This window comes from Fringilla coelebs (assembly GCF_963513975.1).
Source record: "Fringilla coelebs genome assembly, chromosome: 1".
NCBI lineage: Eukaryota > Metazoa > Chordata > Aves > Passeriformes > Fringillidae > Fringilla > Fringilla coelebs.
In genome coordinates this window covers 114,467,160-114,492,224 of record NC_140028.1, presented here as the reverse complement: position 1 = coordinate 114,492,224, position 25,065 = coordinate 114,467,160, and the positions used below count along the sequence as shown (strand labels likewise).

At 39.3% G+C, this 25,065-nt stretch overlaps 1 protein-coding gene across 1 annotated transcript in view; it reads left to right on the top strand.

The window, feature by feature from the left end:
• The first annotated feature begins 287 nt into the window (after nucleotides 1–287).
• The window catches only part of RARB (retinoic acid receptor beta), a 90,610-nt gene continuing 65,832 nt past the window's right edge, over nucleotides 288–25,065 (top strand). The window contains exons 1-2 of the mRNA XM_084226665.1: nucleotides 288–664; nucleotides 24,329–24,477. Coding sequence (XP_084082791.1) covers nucleotides 508–664; nucleotides 24,329–24,477 — 306 coding nt within the window. The 5' untranslated portion in view covers nucleotides 288–507. The remainder of the gene's footprint in view (nucleotides 665–24,328; nucleotides 24,478–25,065) is intronic.

The window sequence follows — 25,065 nt, the reverse complement described above, 5'->3', positions numbered from 1 at the left end:
AAAGTTCACTCGCATATATTAGGCAATTCAATCTTTCATTCCCTGTGACACAAGTAGTAGGAAGTGAGCTGTTCAGAGGCAGAAGCATCTATTCACGGCCGAGGGGGATCCCGCGCCTCCACCGGAGCTGTTTTATCCCGGGGAGGTGGGCGATTGGCACGGCGTGGGACGCGGCACACACCCGGCGAGCGCCTCAGGAGCTGGACTGACTCTCAAGAAATTTTGGGGGGAAATTGATGGTAGCTAAAACTTGGAATGCGGCTCGCATCCCCCCATCTTGCTGGATTGGCTGGGCAGCCTGGAAAATGGTAAATGATCATTTGGATCAATTACAGGCTTTTAGCTGTGTTGTCTGTCATAATTCATGATTCTGGTCTGGGAAAAAGACCAACAGCCTACGTGCCAAAAAAGGGGCAGAGTTTGATGGAGTTGGGTGTACTTTTATGTGCCATTTTCCTCCACACCTAGAGGAAAGCACTTTTGCAGGCATTCTGTGCAGGGGGAATCATGTTTGACTGTATGGACGTTCTAGCAGTGAGCCCTGCTCAGATGCTGGATTTCTACACTGCGAGTCCGTCTTCCTGCATGCTCCAGGAGAAGGCTCTCAAAGCATGCTTCAGTGGATTGGCACAAACAGAGTGGCAACACCGGCACAGTGCTCAATGTAGGTCCCAACTGTTATTTTTCCACTTTAAAGCAATTACTATTATTATAATTGTTGTTGTTGTTATTTATTTAATTTATTTACTTGCATGTATTTAAAAAAGAAAGACCAGTAATTAAGTGTAGGGGTAATGAGGGGTGGGGTGAGTTTTTGTGCAAAATGTGGTTTGCAAGCTATTTTTTTCTCCTTATGGCAAGAAAGGAAAGAGGAAAGAAGCACCGGACTTCTTTCTGTTTATCCTTTCTCATGTGGCATATTGATCCTAACAACAGTTGTGGAGCCAAACAGGAACACATAAAATTGTAATGTAATACAATGAATACAGCAAAACTCCAACCAGTGAAAGACAAATTTACATAACATCTCTGTGGTAGCTTTTTTCCCCCCCCTCTTCCTTAATCTAATTTTGTAGCACATTTGCTAATCAGGATGCATGTTGTCTTGAAGTGCATTTTAGCAGAGCAGCCAAGCAATTAAAATGTTGATCTCTGCAGTTCTTGCAAAGATGTGGAATTGCAGTGGGTAGGTTGCCATTCCAAAAATCAGACAGTAGTTACAAGTTTCCGAAGAAAAGGCAATATTTCTTTGTACTGACCTTGCTGCCACCTTTCTTCTTCACTTTGTTGCTCTAAGAAGTTGCTGTTTTGCTAGAAAACTACTTACTGTGAACACCCTTTGAGTTTAACCATCAATTATTTCTATACCTTGAGATTCAGACAGTGATGCACTGTTAACAGAGGAGTGAGAGTTAGTGGTAGGACACTTCTGAAAATGTGTTACTATGTCATAGGGTCTTGATTTGTTGCTGAAATATACAGATAAACAATAGAAGTATTTTAACACCCCAGTTTCAAGTTTGAGAAATGACAAAAAGTGCCAGAAAAAATCATCTTATATTACGCTTAAAAGCTTGCAGGATTCTTCACTGCTCTGACAGTGATTTAGATAAATGACTTGGCTATCTATCAAAATGTTTTTAGCACGCTCTCGAACACTTCAGTACACCATTAACTGTATAATGCTGTTGGAAATTTCTGTTTCGCGGCATGTTAAAAAGTTACTAGGAATTAGAGGAGTTCTTTCTTCGACATTTCAAAGGGGTGGAGTAGGTAATTGAAAAATAAATTTAAGAGTGTTTGGTGAAATAGTGTCTTTCACGCGGTTCAAAAGTTTTCAGACACCATATGACATTGTGTGGGTTGAGTAATGAAAACAGAATTATAAAAATCAGTGACTAGCGGCCTACAACACTGCAAATGTTTTGATGTCTTTACAATTAAAAGGAGACTGCGAAGTTCAGCATGGGATATTTATTTTTTTCGCACTGTTTTCAAAATGCTTCAAACAAAATATGAAATAAAGCTTTTACTTCAAAATAGTGTTACTAGCTATGGGAGAGCTTCAGTTAGCAAAAACAAAAATCCAAACCAGATGTTTTACTGAAAATGCTTTTTGCTCCTTTCATGGTTTAAACTTTAGCATAACTTCAGTGGTGATATTGCAGAAACTTGGAATTAGATAAACTTTCCTGGAGTCAGAGGCATATATACTGTCGTTAAAAACTTACACTTGCAAAATATTCTTTAAATAACTCCCGGCTTTAAAATGTCCTGCTCTTTCTCTTGTATGTTGTTAATACCTAGTAGCAGGATTCTTAAAAACAAAATATATGGTGTTTGTTCTTGGGCAAGTTAAACACAGGATTATCCTTATCAGAATGGAATGAGTGGTAAATATGTCATTTGCCTAGGGCCTGTGATAAGAGACAAGTGTTGATAACAGGAAAGTTTAGCTAATCAAAGAAACTCATATTAACAAGAGTAAATAAAAATACAGGAAAATGCGTTCAGGAATCCAGTCTTGTAACTTGGTAAGCAGTAGGATTAATCTTCACTTCATGGGAATTTAAAATTGGGTCGAAATCTGAATCATAGTACAGTGGCTATAATTTGAACTGTGAAAGTTAATGGTATAGAAATGTGGAAAAACAATTTAGTTAGACTCCAAATTAAGATTTCTGTTTGAAACCTTAGAGCAAATTTTGTTTTCAGTTTTGAAGAAAGTGTAAGCAGTTTAGGCATGAGTAAATATACAAACGGATTTTGAAATACTAAAATTCTCGCAAAGGTTAAGATTTTTTCTTGCATCTCGTGAAAATATGACAGAACTAGAAATATTGTGGTCCAGAAAGCTTTTAATAGTTTAAAGGTTGCCCCAGTGCTTATAAATGCAAAGAATAGCAATGTTCAATTCTAACTGAAGCATTTCCTGATTCTCCATTTTTACGAAGACCTCTGTGATTTGATGTAATGTAATAATAATCAAATTTTGTAATTGTTAGAAGTGTGATAGGGTTTTTTTGGTCTAATTTGTTGTTCAATTTTTGGCTCTGCAAAAAACATCCGAGCCAGTACACCTGCAGCCATTGCCTTAGGCCTTAGAAATATTGCTTTGATAGAGACGTGATTGTAGAGTAAAAGGTAAATGGTTGTTGAGGGAATAGTACATGGATAGTGCAAACTCAGAGTAGGCCAGTAACAATCCCAGACAGCATCAGGGTTTCAACTGAAATGCTGGGAAAATTGGCCATTGCAGGGTTTAGGGCAGAATGCTGTAGGTCTCCAACTTCAGCACATCTTCCGTACGTTAATCCTGTTACAATTCACTAAGCTAGAGCACTCCTGCAGCATCATGAATTTTCTAGTCCATGAGGGTCTGCAAAGTAAAAATAGAGGATAAGACACAACCCTAACATGACCTTAACTTGTGTGGTATTTTTTTCCTCTCCCCTGTGGGAGGAAAAACCTGCCCTGGGTTTGCAGCGCAACTGTTAGCAACTGCATATTGCACGGTGTGTTACAAGAATACAAAAAACCCCCCGACTTTGCACTCATATGAGTTTATGTTTTATGTGATTCTAGTTATATTGTAGATTTAAAATGAGATTATTTGTTTGCAAACAAAATGGTTCTAGTCTCAGAAATGAGACTAGAACCAACTGCACTTTTAATCGTAATTTGTTCTCACACATTTTGTCGTAAGATAAAATTCAGGTTGGTGTAATTAAATTAGACAAGGATAGTTCTTAAGAGGACAAAAGAGTTAAGATTGAAAGAATGAGGAATTTGGTAGTTTCTTAAGTAAGTTAGAATATTCTGCTCCCTCATAGTGCAGTGGCGGCAAATACTGAGAGAAAACCAGTAACTTTTGGTGAAACGTGAGCTAACTAAATACTGAGGAAGTGGGAACAGGACAGGTCCTGAGAGAGGAGCTGCAAAGAATGGAGATCTGACCTTGGAAAAGCCTATTTTAAAAAGTCTTCATTAGTCTTCATTAATTAAACAGGCAAAAAACCAAATGAGCAGGCCCAAAACAAGAGTAAGTTTGTTTGGCATTATGTAGTGTTTCAGCTAATTATATCAAGTAGATAACTACTGCTTACTGCATTTCCTTAGGGTTAGAAGCATAAAAAATTTGATGAAGTCAAAAGTTATGGACATGGCAGTAGAATATGCCGGGATGTTGAGGCTCACATAGTATACAGTTCTTATTTCAGTTTGCTAAGGAATTCTTTGCCTTGAGAGGAGCTAGTGGGTATTAACTTTCAGAAAGTTCATGAAGATGGGACTGCTGAAAGCATGCGTTTTCCTTCAAAATTCTGGATTATTGCAATGCTTGGGTTAGGTTCCCATTCCCTGCAAGCACTGGAAACATCTGTGTTCCAAAAAAAAAAAAAAAGCTCACTATATTTTCTTTCATCTTTCTGAATTAAAAAACAAACATTTTGAAGTGAAGGACTTGTAATCTGCATTCCCAAGTATCAAATTGCTGCAGGTGTGTTTGCTAGTGCCCAGAAGGCAAGATCTGTTTGAACCAGGTTATTTTCTTTGAAGTTCATCTATAAACTTTACAGCTAAATGGCTAGAACTGATTTGCTTAGGGATAGAGCCTTTGTTTAAATTTTTATACGTCTAGCTTAATGCTCTGAAATATGTGATGAAAAAAATGTTTGTTTCTGATCCACTTCATTTTAAAAAAATTGTGGGGGGATATTTTTCTTCCAAAATAACTGAAAGGGGAAAACTGTTCTCTACGTAGACTGTGATGCAGTTAGTCTGATTCGGCTGCTGGCACAGGAAAACCCTAATGGACACGCACCACTGTCAAAAACTCCTGCAGACAAAAATGATGAGAGGCTTTCGCTGGTGAAGTGAGGGTGGGATAAGCTTGGAGGAAAAGCCATGTATCTTTGGGTGACTCCCTGCTCGCCTAATGAGTCTGTGCAGCAAAGGTGCAACTTGTCAGAGCAAAGCCAGGCTTCTGAGGCGATGCCTTCAAGAGGGTTAAGGTGAAGTTAAGGAGTTGAAAGAGGGAGATAGTGTTTCAGACAGCGAAGTTAGTCATCCTCACATCCAGTTAAATCCCTACTTACTGCTGAGAGGTTTTTGTTAACCATGAGTGCGTCACGCCAGCCCCGCAGCCCGGCCAAGCCGAGGGGCTTTGCTCGGGGGAGCGAGGCGCCCTGCTCGGCGGATTACGGTCCCACCTCCCCGAAACACGCCAAGTGACTGGTTTTGCTCAGGTCTAATTTATATACCACCCTTTACGCAGCCGATGAAGTGCGGCTGTGTTACACAGCCAGCATTTAGATTTGGGAGCGGGGCTGTGAAAGGGACATTGTGCTCGGAAGGACTGCTGTCTGCCGCGGTCGGCCACGCTATGCCCCGTCCTATTGAGACCTCAAAAGCAGAGCACAGCTGTGATGAGTTTCCAGATCTGTTTGGCCGTGGGGACCGGCCCTGGTATGCGTGCGAGCCGGGGGGGAGCATCCCTCTCCTGCCTGGGGGACTGGCAGCGGCTTCTGAGCGCTGAATTTATAGGGGCGGGCGGCTGGGGCCAAATTAGTTGTGGTTTCAGAGGGCTTTCCAGAGCTTTGCTAGGCTGTAGCACGCAGCCCCATGAGGAAGGATATCAGTTGATGTATAAAATGGCCAAGGAACTTCGGTAAATAGACTTTACCCTTCAAATCCAGAGGTCCTGGCAGCGGCTGTGCGGGAGGGTGGGGTTGTACTTTTCCCCTTCCTGTACTTGGACACTTTTGATTATCCAGACTTTCTGGGGCTGAGCAGGGCTGCCTAATAACAAAGCCTGCATAATATAATTGCCTAAATAGGCCTATTGTCCTTTTCAAGTCACTGTGCTGTGAAATCTTTCAACTTTTTGCTGAAAATGTTGCATCTAACATTAAGATGGCTTAGTGACTGCAGCGAGGAGGGGATCCTTCACCCTTATTTCTCGTTGCAGAGTGGTTGAGAAGGTGATTCTATTCCTGCCCCCTATTGATGTTTACTCCTTTTGGGAGGCAAATATTTTAGCCCCTTCTGGCAGGGTAAACTGCCAAAAGTAATAGGCCTGGAAATACAAAGCTATGATTGATTTTGACCTTTGCTCATGTGCATGAAGTCTGTCCCCATGCACTGTGACCCATGCCACTTCTTGCTGAAATCCAAGCTCTTTCAAACCAAACGGAACCACCAAAATAGAAGCCGCAAAATGCTCAAAACTATTCTAAAGTAACAGAATAATAATTTTCTCTGTGCTTCAGGAAAAATATAGACTGGAGGGTAACAAAACTGGATTTTCTAGCAGGCAAACGAGGAGTAATGTCTTACTGCTGCCACCTTTTTATGAGAACCATATTCCAGTTATAAAAGAAACCAACTCATATAATGTGGAAATGATGCTGTGCGGTGTTTTGGTCACAGTAATCTTAGCTGTTCCTCCTAATTGTAATCTGTAAACAACTTGCATCCAAAACCATGTATTTTAAACCGTCTTTTTAAAAATAATCTAAGGTCTGGGATTTTATTAATTTGTCGTTGCATGTGCAAATGTGTTTCAATAGTTAAGAATGTCAGAAACAGTAGCCTAAAGTTAGCATCCTAAATTCACATTTCATGGCTTCATTTCCAAATATGCTGAGCATCTAGAGCTCCATCAGCACTTTTTAAAGCAGGCCATATATTTGAATGATCAAATACTATTTAAAACCTTCATTTAATATTAAAAATGTTTACAGGACTGTTCCACTTCCCCCAAACATGAAAAAGTAATTCGGTGACAGTGTTCATAACATCAACAGTGAAAATACGGACACTTATATGACAAAGTAGGACTTGCTTATAAAAATATATTACTCTCTTTCCATAAATTTACAAATCAACTGAGCTTTTTTCCTTCTATTTTGTCTGACTCGCATGTTTCTCTGATTCTCTGCAATAAAGTCTGCTCAGCAGATATTAATTGTAGTATAGATTTAAAGAGCTAGATTATCTTCTTCAGATACTCACTTATTTGCAGCTGCTAAGGATTGCTTTCCCAGTGGCAGCGAATTAATATGACTTTGGTCACTGTGCATTTTGCTTATTTGGGGGGAGAGGGAGGAGGGGAAATCTAGCTTTCTTCAGCTCATTTTAGTAATCTGAATAGGAGTGTAGAACTTGCATCATGTGACAGGTCAGCTCACCAGCATGGGGTCCCTGTGTGAGAACCTCCCTTGTACATGACAATCTGATAAGGATATCATGTGGTTTAGAAACACATTCCCACAATGTTCACTTCTTTGTCCCTTTATTTGGGAGTGGGTAGGAAAAAAACTTTTAACAAACTAGTGCTAGCCCTTATATAACTGACCCCACTTTCTTTTAGTGTTCTGTTTGAGCCCTGAATCTTCTTCAAATACTTTTGTTAAGAGAGATGGAAATATAATCCAGCAAGTCTGTGTTAAAGAATCCTAGACACAAAGTATATAATATACCTTCTGTTCCCCTTGGACAAGGTGATTTTTCTTTCCCCTGCTTATACCATATATAAACTGAATATTATAAAACTATGTAAGTTAAATATACACATACGGGCTACACTTGTATAGGTTTAATAGGTTAAAACTTGAATGAGTATTTATAAATTCTCAGAGTGCTCTGGATCTTCAGTGCTAAGGACATGATTTTAAAGTCCATCCATAGTTTGGAAGGATTTCCGTTTTATGCACTTTCAGTGACTTACATTTTACCCTCTAAGTGCATCCCCTAAGAAAAAAAGCAGAGAAATGTCTTTCAACAAAGAGATTTTTTTAGCACCGCTAAGTTTCTTTTAATGGTTTGGAGGATCTCTTTCCATTGAACCATAATATTTTTCTCTAGGCTCTCATTGTATTTTTAGCAAGGGTCTTTGAACAATAAAATGACAAATTAAGGATGTCTTTGTCTTTTACAGCCTTATCTAGTGAAGCACTTAAATGCACTCAACCCTCCACCCTCAATTTTAATAAGAGTTTTCAAGATAGAATGGTTGTATGAGTGAGCCTTTGGTGTATTTGTGTACTGGTACTTTTAGAAAATAGCAGTAAAAGTTCATGTCACTGTGCTAGATGTTCAGTACAATGAACATCCAGCATCTTTTCTTATAAAGAAAGAAGGATCATTCTTCTTTTAAAGATGCATTGCAGAGGTGCGGAACAATCAAACAGGTTGACCAGTGTTGCACCAACTGGAGATAAAAAGCACAGTTTGATTTAATACAGATTTCCTTCAGTGGGTCCTTTGATTATAGAAAGCCATTTGTGCCTGTAAGATAGAAACAGTGGAAGAAATGGTTCAATTACGGCTTCCCCAAAACCAAAACACTCCCCCCCCCAAAAAAAAAACCAAAAAAAAACAACAAAGCAAATCAAAAGAAAACCAACAAAAAAAAAAATCCCCACCCTTCCAATACAGTTAAAGAACACAAAAAGTCTCTTGAATCCTCTTATTTTATTTATTTTTTAATCTGAATGCAGCTTGATTTAATTCCTGAAGTGGCCATTAAGCCACTCTGCTGGTCCTCTCTGCCAGGCTGGCTGATGACACAGCAGCACATCATATTGAGGTGTGCATCTCATCTGCTATGACAGTTCCTTCATCTTCCAGTCCTGTACCAGAATCACTCCTTTGCCAGCTGGTGACTGATACCAAGAGGATTTCTAGGTTCTTTGCATGATAAGTGAATGTCACATCATCTGAATTGATTTAAGTATTTTAGTTGTTCACAAATACCAATTTGGGACAGAGGTGTTCAGGCGCAGCACAGCTGTGCCCTGGCTTTTGGGGTCTCAGAGCCTCCAGCATTTTTGCTCAAGGACTGGCCGTGGGCAGAACCTGGGGCAGGAAACAGGCTCCTGTGCCACTATAATTCCTCATCTTCTACTCAGAAACTCCCAAGAAGACCACGCTTGCCTGTCTTTCCAAGACTGAACATTCACTCTCTCATGAAGAGAGTCGGAAAACTGTGTCACAGTGCCATCTGGCGATACCTGACACCCAGACCTCCCCTTGGGCAAGGGCTGTGGATCTGCAGGCAGATGCTTTCCCCAGGACCTTGGTTTAGGCACAGGAAAATGCCTGTGACCCTCAAAGCTTGACTGTCTCTTGGGATTTTGCACTCCTCTGTGGGTTGCTCTAATCAAAGGTCCTAACTTCTCATCAAACTTTCCCTCCTTCACAGAGAGCTACCCTCACTGATCCACCAGCCTGAGGGTTTTGGCTTAGGGTGCAAGTGAAAGGACTGGCTAAAATGCCACGCATGGGTGAACTTTCTTATTGTTAAGATCAGGTCCTGAGCTTGGGGGTTCTTTCTTTGGTTTTAAGCCATTGTTCATACTACTGTCTTTCAGCTTTTGGTCTGAGGAGGTTTTTTCTTTCCCCTCATCTTTCAGAGCAATCCTTAGCATTGCTTTGTTGTTAGCATAGTTCTTTTCATTCAGCTGAGGAAGAAGTTTTATTAGTTGCTGGGTGAGGGTATATGTCAAATCCTCCTTAGAGGTTAGCTGGAAAGTCTTGGACTTTCTAAAGATCTTTCTGATTTCACTCAACGCTTTGAACACTAAGGTGTAAAATGCAGAACAAATGGCAAATCACCTATGTCTTTCAGTGTCTTTGATCAGGGAGCTAACAGGGCAAGCTCCTTTTCCCAAGTCTTCATCCCCCAGTGAACCTCTGCCTTCCTCTCTCCATTTGGAGAGCACATTCCAGCTGTGTTTTTCTAGTTGCACATACAGTCACATGCTATGCAGGTTAGGTATGTGAACTGCTCATCTTTCTATGCTTTGCGCCTATTGCCACATTCAGTTCTCTGACACCACACCAAGAAGGATCCATTATCTCCCTGAAGTTTTGAAAAGAAGCCTTCAGCTGCCTGCAAGAAGTCAGAGCTGACTCATATCCTCCTGTGGTTTTTTTTTTTCCCTCTTCCTTATCCGAATCCTTTCCTTTCTCTGTGTTTTGGTGAGGTCCTGCAAGACTTTTGTGGTTAAAGCATGAGCTGTGTGTTAGGATGCACTGCATGTCTGGAGGCAGTTTGGGCAAATAGCTGTCCCCTTCTCCCTGAAATGGAGTCCATTAGGAACACTGCAATTTTTCACCTTCACCAAAATGTGAAAGCAGAGCTCAGTTACAGTGTGGTACACTGGCGGTGCCCAGCAGTACTGTGTTTGTTATGCTTTTGCTAACTTGAATTTCTGTGCAGAACAAGAAAATACTCTGTGAAAAAGAGGTTAGGAAGGAATGACGCAATCAATGAGATTAAATCAGAGTATTGGTTTCCTTGGAACACATATTTGGCTTTTTATCAACAATCTTTTCCCCATTTTTCAAATAAACACATATTTTCACATGATAACTCTATTTGAAATATTAATCCTTCCAGGGCTGCGTTACCTTTGTTTCTTCTTCAAAGTCCATTACTATGAAAAGGTTGCTGTTCCTTAGGCTGTTTCAGCTTCAAAAGAATTTCAGGGCCTGGTCTATTGGAAAGCTTGGGGGTATAATTAGTGAAAATGGAAATAGATGCAAGAGAAATTTAGTTCCTGATGTTTTAATTTAGTGTGGTACTACCATGTGTTGTTGAAGAGGATTCTTAAAGGCAAACATAATTATTTCATTATGGTCTTCAGTTTGCTTTCATTGGTCTTAATGACAAGAAGCTATATAAGGAGTCATACATTTTAATTAGACCTTCTTATATTTACATCAGATAAATAACAAATAATAGATGAAAAACAAGTCTTCTGAATGGATGATTTCACACAGAGCTCTGGTTACATTTTAATGATAAAATATTTCTCTTATTGTTTTGCATTTTAATTATGTAGCGTTACTACTTTAGCAGAGATCTCAAAATACTGTTATTTCCATCCATTTAATTAGATTCACATTTTATTTCTACAAATTAATAAAAATTCTGAAGAGAGAAGGTGTTTTTCAACATATATACCTAAAAATCAGTTTCCAATATTTTAATTTTTAATTAATTTCCTAGATACTTTCTTTTTTGTAATAATCTCCAGTAAAAGCTAGTTGGAAGAGGAGTCAGAGCTTTTCCTTTGTCTTCAGTTATCTACATAGGAGCAAGTCCTGGGATTAACAACCCAAAACTCCTATAGAGTTCAAGGAGTATGAAATTATAGGACTTGTAGTGGAATTTTCTAGGGAAAACTTGGGTGTATCTTTCTCACCAGTTTTATTGAAAGTTTTATTCCTTTGAAAATCCTACCGATATCTTTTTATAATTGTGTATGTACTTCTGTGTGCATTTAAAATACTTGCTTTTAATTTTCTTTGCCTCCCTTTACTGGACACTCTAATACCAAGAGAAATTATTTTGGAGTTTTGCTATTTACAAGAGTTTTTCCTGTTTGCAAACTCTTCAGCATTTCATTTCAGTAACAAAACATATTTCACATGATTCATTCCTCAGAGTATAACAAACACTAATTGTTGTTATTGATTTTAAATTTCACAACCATTACAAGTAACCCAGATGAGTGGCAGATAAAGAGTAATAATCCATGGAGTTCTGGAAGTGTTTCATGTTTGTCTGTAGTACTTTAAGTGATCAATAGTAACTGCCCCATTGAAACTAACTGCTATATCAAATAACAGTAAATCAAATGAATGTGCTTACAGATTATTTATTGAAAGCTCTAATTGTTCACTGGGGCCCTGCTTATCTCAGGAAACAATAGAAGCCAGTGATCAGGCAAACTGGTTTGCAAATGCCGGGGGTGCCATGAAACAGCAGGATCTCCCTGTTCCTGGGTGGTATGAGAGCTTTCCAAAATGTGCCCCTGTCCCACTGGTCCCAGGGTAAGGTTGTCAGAAGTGAGTTTTCTCAGAGAGCATCCCTTGAGCTCACAGGTTACACTTTTTAAAAAATTACTGGTTTTATAGGTTGTCATCTTTGGATGACAAACTTGTGTCTGGTGGGTAAAGAACTAAGAAGATTTTCCAAAATTTCTGACAAGTCTGTGTAATGAAAAAGCAAAACAGGATCAGACCTTAGAATGGGAAGTATTGGAAAGTGTATTGAACTTACTCTGTGGTAAGCTTGCCTAGTTTATGTTACAGTTTGGGGCAACTCTGTGCAGCTGTGCAGTTGTGCAAATACAGAGAAATTAAAAGCAGTGATTTCTAACCAGCAGCCCTTCACTGCTGATTTTACTAATTCCCTAAAATGGCTGTTCTGTCTTGTCACAGTGACTCAGTGAAATAGTAGTGCCACAGGTTGGAGGTTTTCTGGACCTTCAAGTGAAATGGGTAATCTTAGAGACAGTTTCACAGCTATCTATATTTTTTAATAGCCTTGGTGTGTTGACAGTTATACTTTGCTGTGTCTTCAGAATCCTTTGGGTATTGGCAGAGGCACCAAAGCAGTCCTTCAGAAAGTTTGGGAAGATTGCATTGAATGAACTGTGACAACTGGAAAAGCATTTGTAAATATTAGCCTAATTTCTCAGAAAATAATGGCCCATATCTCTCAGACATGGCAGGAAAAGGGGCTTTTTCTCCCTTAAAAAATGGTATGTTTTATGAAACATAATTATATGTGTATTGTACTAGTGAGTGTTCAGAATATAGGCATTTTAAAATTATTAGAGCACAGTAACCAGAGATCTTCTGGATTTTAACCTCATGGGGGAAAAGTAACTTCACTTTTTCAGAGTATGTTTTGCCTCAAGTTTCTTGGGACATCAGCTACTAGGACTGAATGTTGCTTTTTCAGTTCTTCGGAAACAGAGTACTTTCCTTCTGTCATATTCTATATAAAGTATGGCTGACGTTTTTCCTGTTTGTAAGGCAGGGACATTGCAGTCAGTTTTGAGTAGCTTATCTGGGAAAAAAAGGAATCACTGCTGAAGGTAGATATTGAATAAGAAAGACCAGGTGACTAGGAAATACTGTTAGCACATATGTGTTTTCCTGAAGCATAGTGTGTGCATATTTTTTTCACTTCTGAGTGAGAATAGTAATGACGGAAAACATACAGGTAAAATCATGAGTATTCCTCATTCCAGTGGTTTAATAGGAAAATCTATTGCAGGTAGAGAATAGGAAAACAGAATATTGGGAAATGTGCCCTCCAGTCACGGATCTTGTCTCTAGGCTCTTGTGAATGTCTTATTTTATTGATCTTAGATCTTCTAGGCAGAATGTGGAAGTGTGCTCTGAGCCACAATCAAGAGAACTGCTACCAGTTGGCTCTGGGACACCACACTCCTTCCCAGATTTCAGTTTTTGCTCGACCTACTGTGAGAGGGGCAGAGGGATGTTTGCCATGTTAACTGCGCTGATGGAAAATTAAAAGAAAAAAAAAAAACAGATCAAAATATTTTATAAACTCAATGTCAAGGTACTGTGAATTACAAGGAAAGGAAATTTGTTAGTGTCTTAGTTTTCATGTTGCCTACCCCCACTGTGTTACCATTTTTAGTCTGGCAGGTACTAACTCAATTCAAAAATACTGAAATTCCACTCAGGTGAGCATTACAGCTTGCTGTATATTTCATTTGCTCTGTATATTTCATTTGCTCTCTCAAAAGATAGTGACAAAGTTCTTAAATATTAATAAACTGGAATTACTTTCATTAGCATCAGAAATGTTGGGGTGAGCTGCTCTTAGTACTGCACTGTCCTGTCTGGCAGGCTGAGGGGATGAAGGAGGACAGAGTATGTCCCTGTTTTGGTCTCAGATGATGAAAATATATGTGTGCTGTAGGATGTTAGAAAGGTCAAGTTTTGGTCTGACTGTCCTGTTTGCAGATAAGCTCAAGTGATGAAAGCCATATTTTTCCTGTTATTGTGTCATGTCTAAATGGAAATAATGGATTGTTTTAATTATACCCCCACAGAGCAGCGACGTGGGTGCAATTAGGCTAGTGTAAGGAATAATCTTAACACTTGGAAAGTGAGCTACATGGATGTAAAACATGCATGTACAAGCAAGGATAGCACAGGGGTTCACTGCAGTGAGGCTGGGGCGTGGGAGACATGTACTGGGATATCTGAATGGTTTGAGAAACTACCTTTGCTCCTCCCAGTCTACACACTGCCCTGTCCTCTTGCAGCAGGCTGCTGCTGAACAGCAGCGGGAAACTCATGGCTCCATTTCGTGGTCTGAGCCTTGCCAGCTTCAGCAAATGGCTTTGGGTTGCAGGGGCATGGCTGGGAAGCTGGAAGTGTGCTCCTCCCCTCCTCACTCTGCCAGAGTGTTGGTAACCTCTGGGAAAGGGCTGAAGGGTGGCTGCCTGGGGTGTGCTGGTTCAGCAGGTTTCATCCCAGCTTCGTTGTGCCATGAAAGCTTACTTGAAAGGAATCATACCTCTGGGTGGCATAATGCCAAACAAAGGTCTGCAGCGAGGGCACGAGAGTAAGATCTCAAGTAAGGAGATATATAAAGCTTCACAGTTGTCCACTGCCTTGTAAAAAAGGCGAGTGCTGTGTGATGGGGCTGTCAAAGAAAAAAAAGGAATTAGACATCCTTTTCAAAGGAAATCAAAACTTAGAATTAGCAAAGCAATAAAAGCCTTCTAAAGTGAAAGCTGGAAACAATACATTTTTAATAAAATGGGCAGTTACTCTAATTGCTGCACCCCTACTGTTCAATTTCTTTTAGTGCCCTTATTCATTAAATTCAGCATACTTACACTTATTATTTACAGATGTATGCGTTTTAACTTGTTTATAGAAACCATGCCTTGCAGAAAGCTCTGGATGGTATAATACTAATTTGTGTTTATTGCTGCCTATAATATGCAATTTTAAAAACAATTAAAGATAGCGGTGGAGCTCATCATTGGAGCCAACCTCCAACTGCCCATGAAAAGTAAAATATTAGCGCCGTGTGCTGCCTTAAAAGGTTATAGGCCATTTGTAGTGAGTTGATAACATACCCATTAATGAAGAATTTACCTGTTCTTAAGGATTTTAAGCTCAGCAGTCTAGTTTCTAGATAATGTTCTAATGTATCCCATTTAAACATATGTGATGGAGTTCATAATTGCCCTTGTAAATGGGTATAGAAAGGAGGGTATATAAATCAATTAGTGATATCCAGCAGTGTGGCTGTAATACAAATTAATTGTAATGATAAGCATTTTAACTGCTACTCTACTAAGTTGAAGTAGTTTTGATCACTGAATTGGCTCTTGTTGAGTCACTCTATTAATTTTAAGATTTGAAAACACTTAAAGATCAAAATGTTCTGAACTAATGGTCCTAAAATTTGAGAAATGAAATGATATGTAAAATATTACACAGCCAGTCAGTTTTATGGCATTTCCAAAGAGAGCACAATAGTTTTATTTTGTCCATGTGGTACTGAACAACTGTGTAATAGTATTACATGATTGAAGATATTGAAACACTCCTTTTCTTGCTGGATTCAAGCCACAGCAAAAAGCCATGATGAATAGTGTTATAAGATATGTTGAACATACAGAAAATAAAAAATTTATTTGGCAGACATAGTAGTACCAAAAACTAGTACCAACTTGGATAGGAGGTGAGTTCTGAAGAATAAAATCATCCCTTTAGAATAATACTCTGAATTATTCTGTTTCAATGCTTGAAAAGACTTAAAAATAAAAATCCTCAAAACACTATAAAACATTTAATAACTACAAATGGAGACTTTATGACTTACTATAATATCTGGATGTGTATAGAGATTACAGCAACTATTTCATTGGCCTTGCAATTTTCATTTCTTACTGAGGATACTGGATCTGAGTTTTCTCCCATTTATGTTTACAAGAGTCTTTTTTTGGAATTAGTGGAGTAGCAACACTGTAAAACATAGCTGAAAAAAAGGATCAGACCCCTTTTATTTTTAAGTGTTTCTCCTTACACTGGGCCTTTTCTTAAAATTTTTGATCCTGTAGGGAAAGCACTGAATTTGTTACACCACATTTGTATCAATAGGCGACAGAAATAGGCTTCTTTTTCATAAAGAATAAGAGTTCAGAGTTCTCACCTTCTCTACATTTGTGTCTCTTCTTTGCCTATGCCACTTTATTCCACATAAAGATCTGACCATAGAAATTCACAGGTAAAGCAGCCAGGGTGTGAATTGTAAGAAAATTTCATTTTCAAAGGGAAATCTAACTTCACGCAGATGATGGCACAATTATGTATTTTTTTTTAAGGAAGATCCCATTTTTCAGTTTTGCAGTAATGCAGAATTTTCACTCGAGACTGATGTGGTTTTGCATGGCAATGGACAGGCAGAAAATCACCGACCTGAAAAAATCACAGAGCTAGCATCTTTCGGATGTTTTTCTTCAGTTTTCCATACGATTTATTTTTTTCATTTAACATGTTTTCTTTTTCATTTCGAAGGTAGGCTCCTAATACAAAGTGATGAGCTGCTGCCCTGTAAACTCTGCCTGCCAAACCCTGCGGCCATGCTGTCTCTACTCTTACTTTCACCCTGGCTCACTCAGGGTGTCTGCCTGGCCATTTATTTAGCGAAAGACGCTCCTGTTCTCAGTTACTAGCACGTCATTAAGTCTCGCTGTCTTGAGAGTAACACAGGTATAACCAGATGCAGTTCTTGGCCCTGATATAATTAATCGTGACAAGCTTTCTGCTTTCCACATTTGCTCAGGTGTAAATACATCTCTCTGGCTATATGGACACATAAACCCAAATGCAGAGCTGCTTTGCTGACATAACTGTTAAAAAAAAAAATCAGCCTGAAAAGCAGTATAATTTTCTTTGAAAAGGTGATGTTATACATACTACCTCAGGGTTTAGTGGAGCTGGTGCTTGAGAACCAGAAATTGCAAACCTATGGAGCAGCTGCAGCCTCCTCATTGTCCTTTACTGCTAACTGTAGTAAATATGTGTGTAGAGAATGTACTTGCAAAAAGTTGTGGCTCTGCTGGGAGAAATACCAAAAGTGGCTGCAGTGACAGTTTCCCCTGTGTACCTGTGGGACACAGCAAAAAGATGCAGCAGTTTCAGACAAAGGTTTTTTAGGGTGTTTTCTTTCAGAAATACCTGATTGTGTGTTGGTGATTTTCAGGTCATATCTACTTAATTTATAAGACTGCTAGATTCAGACTTAATATCTTGGTGGTATGTGAGGCTTGGACAGTACAGTCAAGAGCAGAGGATTTTTTGGCAGTGCACAGTTGCTGCCTTCAGGAGAGGATTCAGGATTTCTCTCAGACAAGTCCGTTCCCTGCTAAGGCACTCCTGTATAATTGTATATATGATGGTAGTCTTATAGAAAGCTGATTCTCAGGTGGCTGCAGAAATCAGAAAATAAAGGCAAGATTTCATCATCACTCCTGAGTTCTCTGCTGAGAGCAGCAGTGGCTCTTGGAGGCAGGAGGCAACCAGCCCTGTCCTGTCTTACAGTGGGCAGGTGAGTGGGGTGCACATGCAGACTTGGGGATGCTTCAGAGCCCCTGCTTCATAGCCAAGCACAAACTTTACAGAATTCCCTGCTTTGTCATGTATCCCATATGAAACCTAGAGCGAGACATGTAAGGCTATATTTTGAGGACACTGCTTAGTGCTGTAGACAGCTTAAAAAAAAAATCCCAGTTGGGTACTGCTTGCATTTTTCTAGGAATTTATGATGCAAGCAAATAAAGCTCTTTCACTGTCAGTGCTTCTGTTTCCTGTCTGTAAAGTAAGAATAGCTCTTCCCTTATCTCACTTAGGTGTTACAAAGGTAAAAATACCAATGCTCATGGATTATTCACGTACTGGAGTGGCAGGGACCATGCTTGTAGATCAGATCAGCGGAAAAGAGAAGGATCTTCCACACTGCTAAATATGGTGGAACCAGAAGCAGTGCTGGTGCTGCTGTGTGGCCAGGGACAGCAGGGTCTGAGAAGAGCCACTCAGGGAATCTGTGCAGGAATGTCACTCTGGAAGATGTGCTTGCAGGTGGGGCTCCTGGAGTGCTTTATTAAATGCCAGCATAAAGTCATGTCATCGAATTGCCATGTTAAACTAATGGATTGATAAAGAGGCCAAATTGTGTCATAACAGAACAGTATGTTACATAAGAATCTCTACTCTTCAATGGGCAACTGATAGAGATTATTTGGGGGAATAATAAAGTCTGTGAATAAGTTAGCTGCTAAATAACAGAAATTATATTATGAAGGTAGAGCGGAAAAATAACCAGAAGATAGATGCTGTTGTCATCTAACTTAGAACAAAAAAATCTGGATAGCTCTGCTATGCTGGTAGTAGGATACTAAACTGTTTCTTGGCCCTAATCACCTGGTATGAATACGGGTTTCAAAGGGCTATACTGTTGTATGGCCAAGATCAGTATCCACTGACTCCACTGACTTATGTTACATGACTCTGCTGGTTAACATTACAGATTTGCAACTGAAACTTGGCAATTTTGTTGATGAAAGGCATGAAGGAATATGATGCAGCTCTCTCTCTCCTAGTTCTTAACTGGGGAAGATGCAGCAAACAAGTGTAAACATTTTTTTTCTGTCACTTGACAAGTACAATTTGGTGTATATGCAGCGAGGCATTTGTTGAATATGAAGCTTTTGTTTTTTTAATCATACGTTAAATTTAGTCTGTGTTTTAACATTGAAATGCTTCAATGGTTAAAAGGAAAGCGCTCTAAGGACCTGCTTTGCAAGTAATGTCTCCTCTCAAGGCTGTGGAGGCCTTTCAGGGTTCATTCTTTCAAATATCTTTTGACTTGGCAGGATCATGATCATTACCATTATTTGAATTGGAGTATCACTGGAAAGTCCTGCAGCGCCAGTTACTGTACAGCACATTCTGAGGCCCTGCCCAAAATAGTGCACTGTCTAAATGCATGAGATGCAGAAGGGTGGGGGAAGAAAATACTGTCCTGATGGTATGTCTGGCTGCAGTGGAGCAATGGCTAAATTTGTACTTGGAACTTCATTAGGGTGAGGATATCAGAGCAGAGAGTGTGCTTCACTGCTTCTTGTACTCTGAGGCGAGGGCAGAGTTCAGCAGGACCCCTCTTCTCCCAGACGCTTTGGGACACAAGCCAGCTGTCCCTATCGCTCTTTAGCTGACAAGAGTTGTAGCAGCAAAAGTACTTCAGCTTTAGAGAACTCCTGCCAACTCGGCTGTGCCTATCGGGACTTGCACCTTGTCTGAGATAGTTTTGGCAGCAGCAGCCCATGCCCTTTGCATGGCCCTTAAAGTGCCCTGGGTCTGAGACTCCTTTTAGGTGACCTTGCATGCAGTTTTGTCCATTAGTCCAGTCCTTGCAGAGCGGGCTTCTGAGCTCCGTAACCTTTACCTCTTTCTAGTTCTGTTGTTATTTTAATCATACTGTATGAATCCTGAGCAGCACATAGTGGAAACCTGTTAGATACTCTATTCGCTTTTAAAGTAACAGAAAAGGATCGTTTTTGATTGGGCACCCTCAAAAAGAAACAAGGTCATGGAGTTTCATCTTCTGATGTCCCTGTTGAAAGTAGAATGCCCCTTTTCTGACTTAATACAAACCAGTAGACTTTAAAGGGTTTCTTTGGCTTTCTTCCATAGTACCACCCTTTTTTTAAGGTCAATCTGGTAGAGATGCATGACTTGATTAAAATAAATGCTTCAAAAATTGTAACCAAGAATTAAAATAGAATAAATATATTTAACGTCATAGCTTTAAGGCAGATGTGTGCAGATACAAAGACATAAATAAAAAAGAAACCTCAAATGTGGAAAACAAAGCTTCTTAGGTACTTCTGAAAATCCTGGTAATAATATCTCAATCTGCAGTTTTTGTAGGTTTTAATCCAGGTATGTTGTGTTCACTTGTAATAAAAACCATTCCTTCTCGAACTTCGATGCATACCCAGCTCTATAAGGAAAGATTTTTGACTGTGGTAATTTGTTCTGTGTTGATTAACATTTGCACATGGCTTCCCCTGAGCCTTTTCCTCGGTCCTCCTGCCCTCAGCCCACTCCACCTCCGTGCATCCACCCTGGGGGGAAAACAAGATCCAGCACAGCAAGTGCCAGTACTGAAGTAGTAGCACAACTTCTTTGCTTTGTGCTTTTATTCTTTGCAAGGGAGAAAATGGGAGTCTTCCCACAAGGGGAGACTTTGTTTTCCTCTTTCTGTTGTCTGTGATCCCCACCTGTTGTATATATGGTAAAAATATCTGGGACTTATAACCCAGCAACAGTACGCAGCTAGAGTCATGTGTGACCGGGTCAAACACACACTCGCTGGAGGGTCATGGCCAGGTTACTAAGTCAAGGCTGGCAAGTCTCCACGATAATGTTTTCTTTCTCTCTCACTCTTTTTTTTTTTTTTCTTCTCCCCTTGTCTGTCTTCCAAACAAGAGTTTAAAAAAACCCAAACCCTCATAACAATGCAAACTATTTAAGCATGACAAATTCAAAGAAGTTTTTTATTAAAAAAAAAAAATGGAGGGGGGGGCAAAGTCAATGATATTTTGGATTTAATTTTATAGTATAGTTTTATGTGGCACATGAAAGAGAGAAATTTGTATTGAAACAATTGAGACCCACTTTCCCAGTTCCTGGCTCTTTCCTGGAAGATGATTAAAAGCAGACTTTTTTTTCCAGACGAGACATAAAAATTAAATGATCTACAGTATATAGTTATTTTTTCAAATGTTTGGAGGCTTATAAATAACTTCTACAATGAAATGCACACATACAAGCAGCAGAGAATCTGGTTCTAATTACTTGTACTTTAGTTGAACTTTGGCGTTTCCTTTGACTTTCTGCCTAATGTATGTGAGCTGAGTGCCTTGCACTCCTGCAGTGAATTCACAAAAAAAAAAAAAAAAAAAGAAAAGAAAAGGCAAAAAAATCCAGACTCTTGTTGGTGCCAACAAAAATGAGGGTTAACAGAATGTTTTGACCAAATGCAACACTTTGCTATTCACCCTAATTAGCTGAAATTGCGGCTTCCCACCAGGGACCCTGAGCTCAGTATTCAAAATTCCCTTGAGGCTATCCAGGAAATGCCATTTGCTTTACAACTTCTTATTCTTTTAAAACTCAACTGTCCAAAGTGTGCATTAACATGCAAGCTTAATAATCTGAGCTTCTAGGAGAACATGAAGCATTTTGCAGTGCCTGCCTGCTTCTTGTTGGTCTCAAAATAAAATACCTTCTCCATCTGTCAACACGGTTTAGCTGGCAGTAAATTAGCTCTCAGAAAGCACGCTGTGCTTTTAAAGATCTTATCTGCTACTTTATCTAACCTTTAGAAAAATTTCAGACATCTTAGGAATTGTGAAGTGACCGATTGTTTGAGAGTCCCTGTGTGCTTAAGCTGCATTCAGGTGTTGGGTGACAGCACCAGGCTCTGTTGTCTCAGGTGAGTAGGGATCCTGAAGTGTCACATCTCATACGACAAGAAAGCAGGGGAAGGAAAGAAGCTGCATTTTTTTAATTCTCTTTTCTTCCCCCTTGAATTCTTCCTAAAGTTGTAGGACTGCTTTAAAAATGCTTCTTCTGGAAAAGTCAAGTATCCACTCCCCATCCTTTCTCTTTTTCCTTTTTGCTTGCGTAGACATGCATAGAGGAGAGCAGCTTCTGCTGTCATGCATCCATTAGCTGTCAACATGTTGCAAAAATAGCACTTTATACCTGCTGAGCATGGGTTGCTACAGATGCCTGCACAGGACTTCTGCCCAGGCACTTTTTCACATCAAGAATTACAAAAACTAAATCCAAGGAAGAATAGTAAGTCGGAAACTGGAGTAAGAGTCAAGCATGGCTTGAACCCAGGTTCAAGCTTCTCTAGAAAACTGCATACCTTGCCTGTAGTCAAAAGTGAATGTGCCCAAACTGTGTTTTATTATATAAAAACACACCATCAAGACACCCCCCCCAAAAAAAAAAAACCAAAAACAGAAACAACAACAACAAAACAAAAACAAAGACCAACCAACAACAACAACAAAATGAAACACCCAAAACCTATCAACCAAAAAAACTAACCAAGAAACCAAACTCTCTAGACAGTTGTTCAGCTAATGCAAGTATTATTTTTAGTAGATTAAGTCATTTTAGTGGCACAGGTATATGGTTGCTTTAGGGAGGATCTTCTGATTTCTATTGGCTCCTTCCTTATCATATAACTTTTCAAATTGTCCTGAAAAATATTCTCTAGCAGTACTTTCAACACTTCACTTGCTGTGTTGTGTATTTATGAACTGAGTTGGTTGCATAATCTCTTCTGGATATCACAAGCTCCTGTTTTTTCTACAGTGCCTGACAGACCTCTCTGGTGTACAATACTGTTTGTGGTTGGAACATTACTATTGGATGCTGGTGCTTGTTTAGGATGAATTGATGAATAAACAGAAGTGTATGAGTATTATTCCTGAAAGGCTGCTTTCCCCATACTGAAATCACAGAAGGATTGCAGGAGAGCAGTTGTTTTATTGAATGACACAACCTTGTTTTCCCATGGGGGGCCTAAAAGCTGCCTTTTAGGTGGACCAGGAGAGTTGAATGAGCTAATACAAAACACATTGTCTGTTGGTATTGGAGTTTTAAAGCTAAAATTTTATCATTCCACAGTGTCATTGGAAGCCACCATAATTCATGTATGAGCATGAAATAAGGCAAGGAATGTTTGAGGCTTCTCAAGGGCATTTGATGAATCTAACTTTAATTTAGAGGTACTAATAGATTATTGATTCAAGCAGGGTGGCTGTGCAGAGATCAATAACAGAGCACTCTCTATCTCTCTTAAATGCCAAAAATTACTGTTGAAAAGAAATTATCATTCTCATATAAGTTTTCATTAAGAAAAAGCTTCATTAAAGTTTTCTTGGTGCAGTAGGAACACATAGATGCTTGCCAAGTGCAGTTTATTTAATATTGAAAAAGATGACTGTAGTTCTGGACATTGTCTTAACGTCACAATTTATGGAGCCATGTTATTTGACTTATTTTAGTTTTCTGGTTTTTTCACAGCCTCCTTATCGTTAGATATATAAATAAATTGCAAAGGTATTTCCTTGCTTAGATCAGAGCCTTTAATACTTTACTCTAGCATTTATTTTCTTCTCAAGAAGTGTTTGTCCTTGAAGTCAATACTAGCTTAACCCAAGGAAAAAAGGCAGAAAGGGGTCCTTCTCTCACGGGTAATCAGAGGTTGCCTCATGTGCTGTGATGCCCTCTGTGAATTCAGCAACACACGGGTTGACAATGAATCATGAGTTTAATACAAATGTATCATCGTTGTAATCTGAAAAATATCATGTACAGTAAATCTTGTCTAAGATTTTTCCATTGAGTAATATTCTTTAGGGCCTGCTGTTAGTACTCTGGAGATTTAGCTCTGTTGATAGTGCCTAATATTTCTGGCTAGATCTGAGTTCACAGATCCTGTCATTCCTGTATATCTGTTGAAAAGTTAGAGGGATTTATCTGAGAAGCAGCAGACGGCTAGGTGAAACATGAAAATGTATTGCACACCCACAATAAACGTGAGGAATGATGACAGCATATCACAGAAAACTAATGCAGATGTTTTGGAAAGATGTAGTTCACATGTCTTATCTTACATCGTAGAGCTTTCACGTCCTTTCCCTGAAAGGGGTTACTGGCTTTTCAACAGGCTCAAAACAAATGACCATCTAGAAATATTAAGGCAATAAAGGGATGTGGGGGTCATAATATATAAGTAGCTTTTTCTCCGGGATGGTTTCCTGATATACAGGTCCTAAGGTAGGTAAGGAAGTGTTGCTGGGTTGTGATAGTTTTACAGATTAAAAAAAAAAAAAAAAAGAAAAGGACGACTTGCAGATTTGAAAAAAAAAGAAAAGGACAACCTGTTTAGGTAATTTTCACTTCAGGTCTCTCTCTCTCTTCACTCTCTTTACATATATCCTGAAATGTGCTGCTGTCCTGCTAGGTCAGAATTGCACACTGACCTAGAAAAAGGCAAGATATTAAAAAACTCTCCCAAGATTAGGTACCAATTGCAGTTTCCCTTAAAGGCTGATATCCAGCCTGCACACATGGCTGCTATACAATTCAATCGGCTAAAACCAGACCAGGAGGTCAAAGCTGTCCTTTTTGGGAGCCTGGTAAGATTCATGCCCTACATCTAAATTATTGGGTACTTTAAAATGCAGTTTTGAGGCTGTAGGATGTAGTCCTGCCGTTATTTGCCTTGCTTAGCTCCCTTTCAATTTTGCTAGGAAAGACAAATTAATGGTTTTTTATGGAAAGAAAGGTATGGGTCAGGTTGATACTTAAAATATGGTTATATATGGTAATTTATTAAAAATTAATATGAATCATTCAATTTTTTGTTTTTCTTTTGTAGCAGTTGAAACTCAGAGCACCAGTTCTGAGGAACTTGTTCCGAGCCCTCCTTCACCACTTCCACCCCCTCGTGTTTACAAGCCCTGTTTTGTTTGTCAAGACAAGTCATCTGGATATCACTATGGTGTCAGTGCTTGTGAGGGATGTAAGGTGAGTGCCATCATCTCCCTTTCCTTTTCTAGGGCTGCATTTCATCTTAGGAGAAGGATAAAGCAACCCAGTTTGGTGTGACTTGATTGTCTTCAGGGACAGCTGTAACTTTCTTGTATGAATTAATTCTGATTCATGACTAAAGACAAGTAAATTACCATCATTCTTGGAATTAATTCCCTTCATAACTTCTGCCAAATATGTCTTTCAGGAACTTCCTTAACTATTGACTCGCATGTGAATGTGGTCATAGATGTAGACATGATCAAAGAATAAATGGAAAACATTTTGAGACTCTTCATTGTACATCTGTAGGTCAGATATTCCCTGAGATCTCACATGGCCTTTGGCTGCTCTTGGCCTTTTTCTGTGTACTTTTACCTCTCTGTACTCAGGGGGTGGAATTTGGGAACAGGATCTGATCATCTGGAAATTTTTGGTGTAGTCTCTAGCTATGTGACTAATCTCAAATCAGTTTGGGAATTTGAGGATTAGCAGGTTTGTATTTGTAAAATTTAATCTGTCAGACATCATTGCTGGTTCATCTGCCACCTGCCTTGCGCTGCTGTGATTGTCAGAGCATGAATT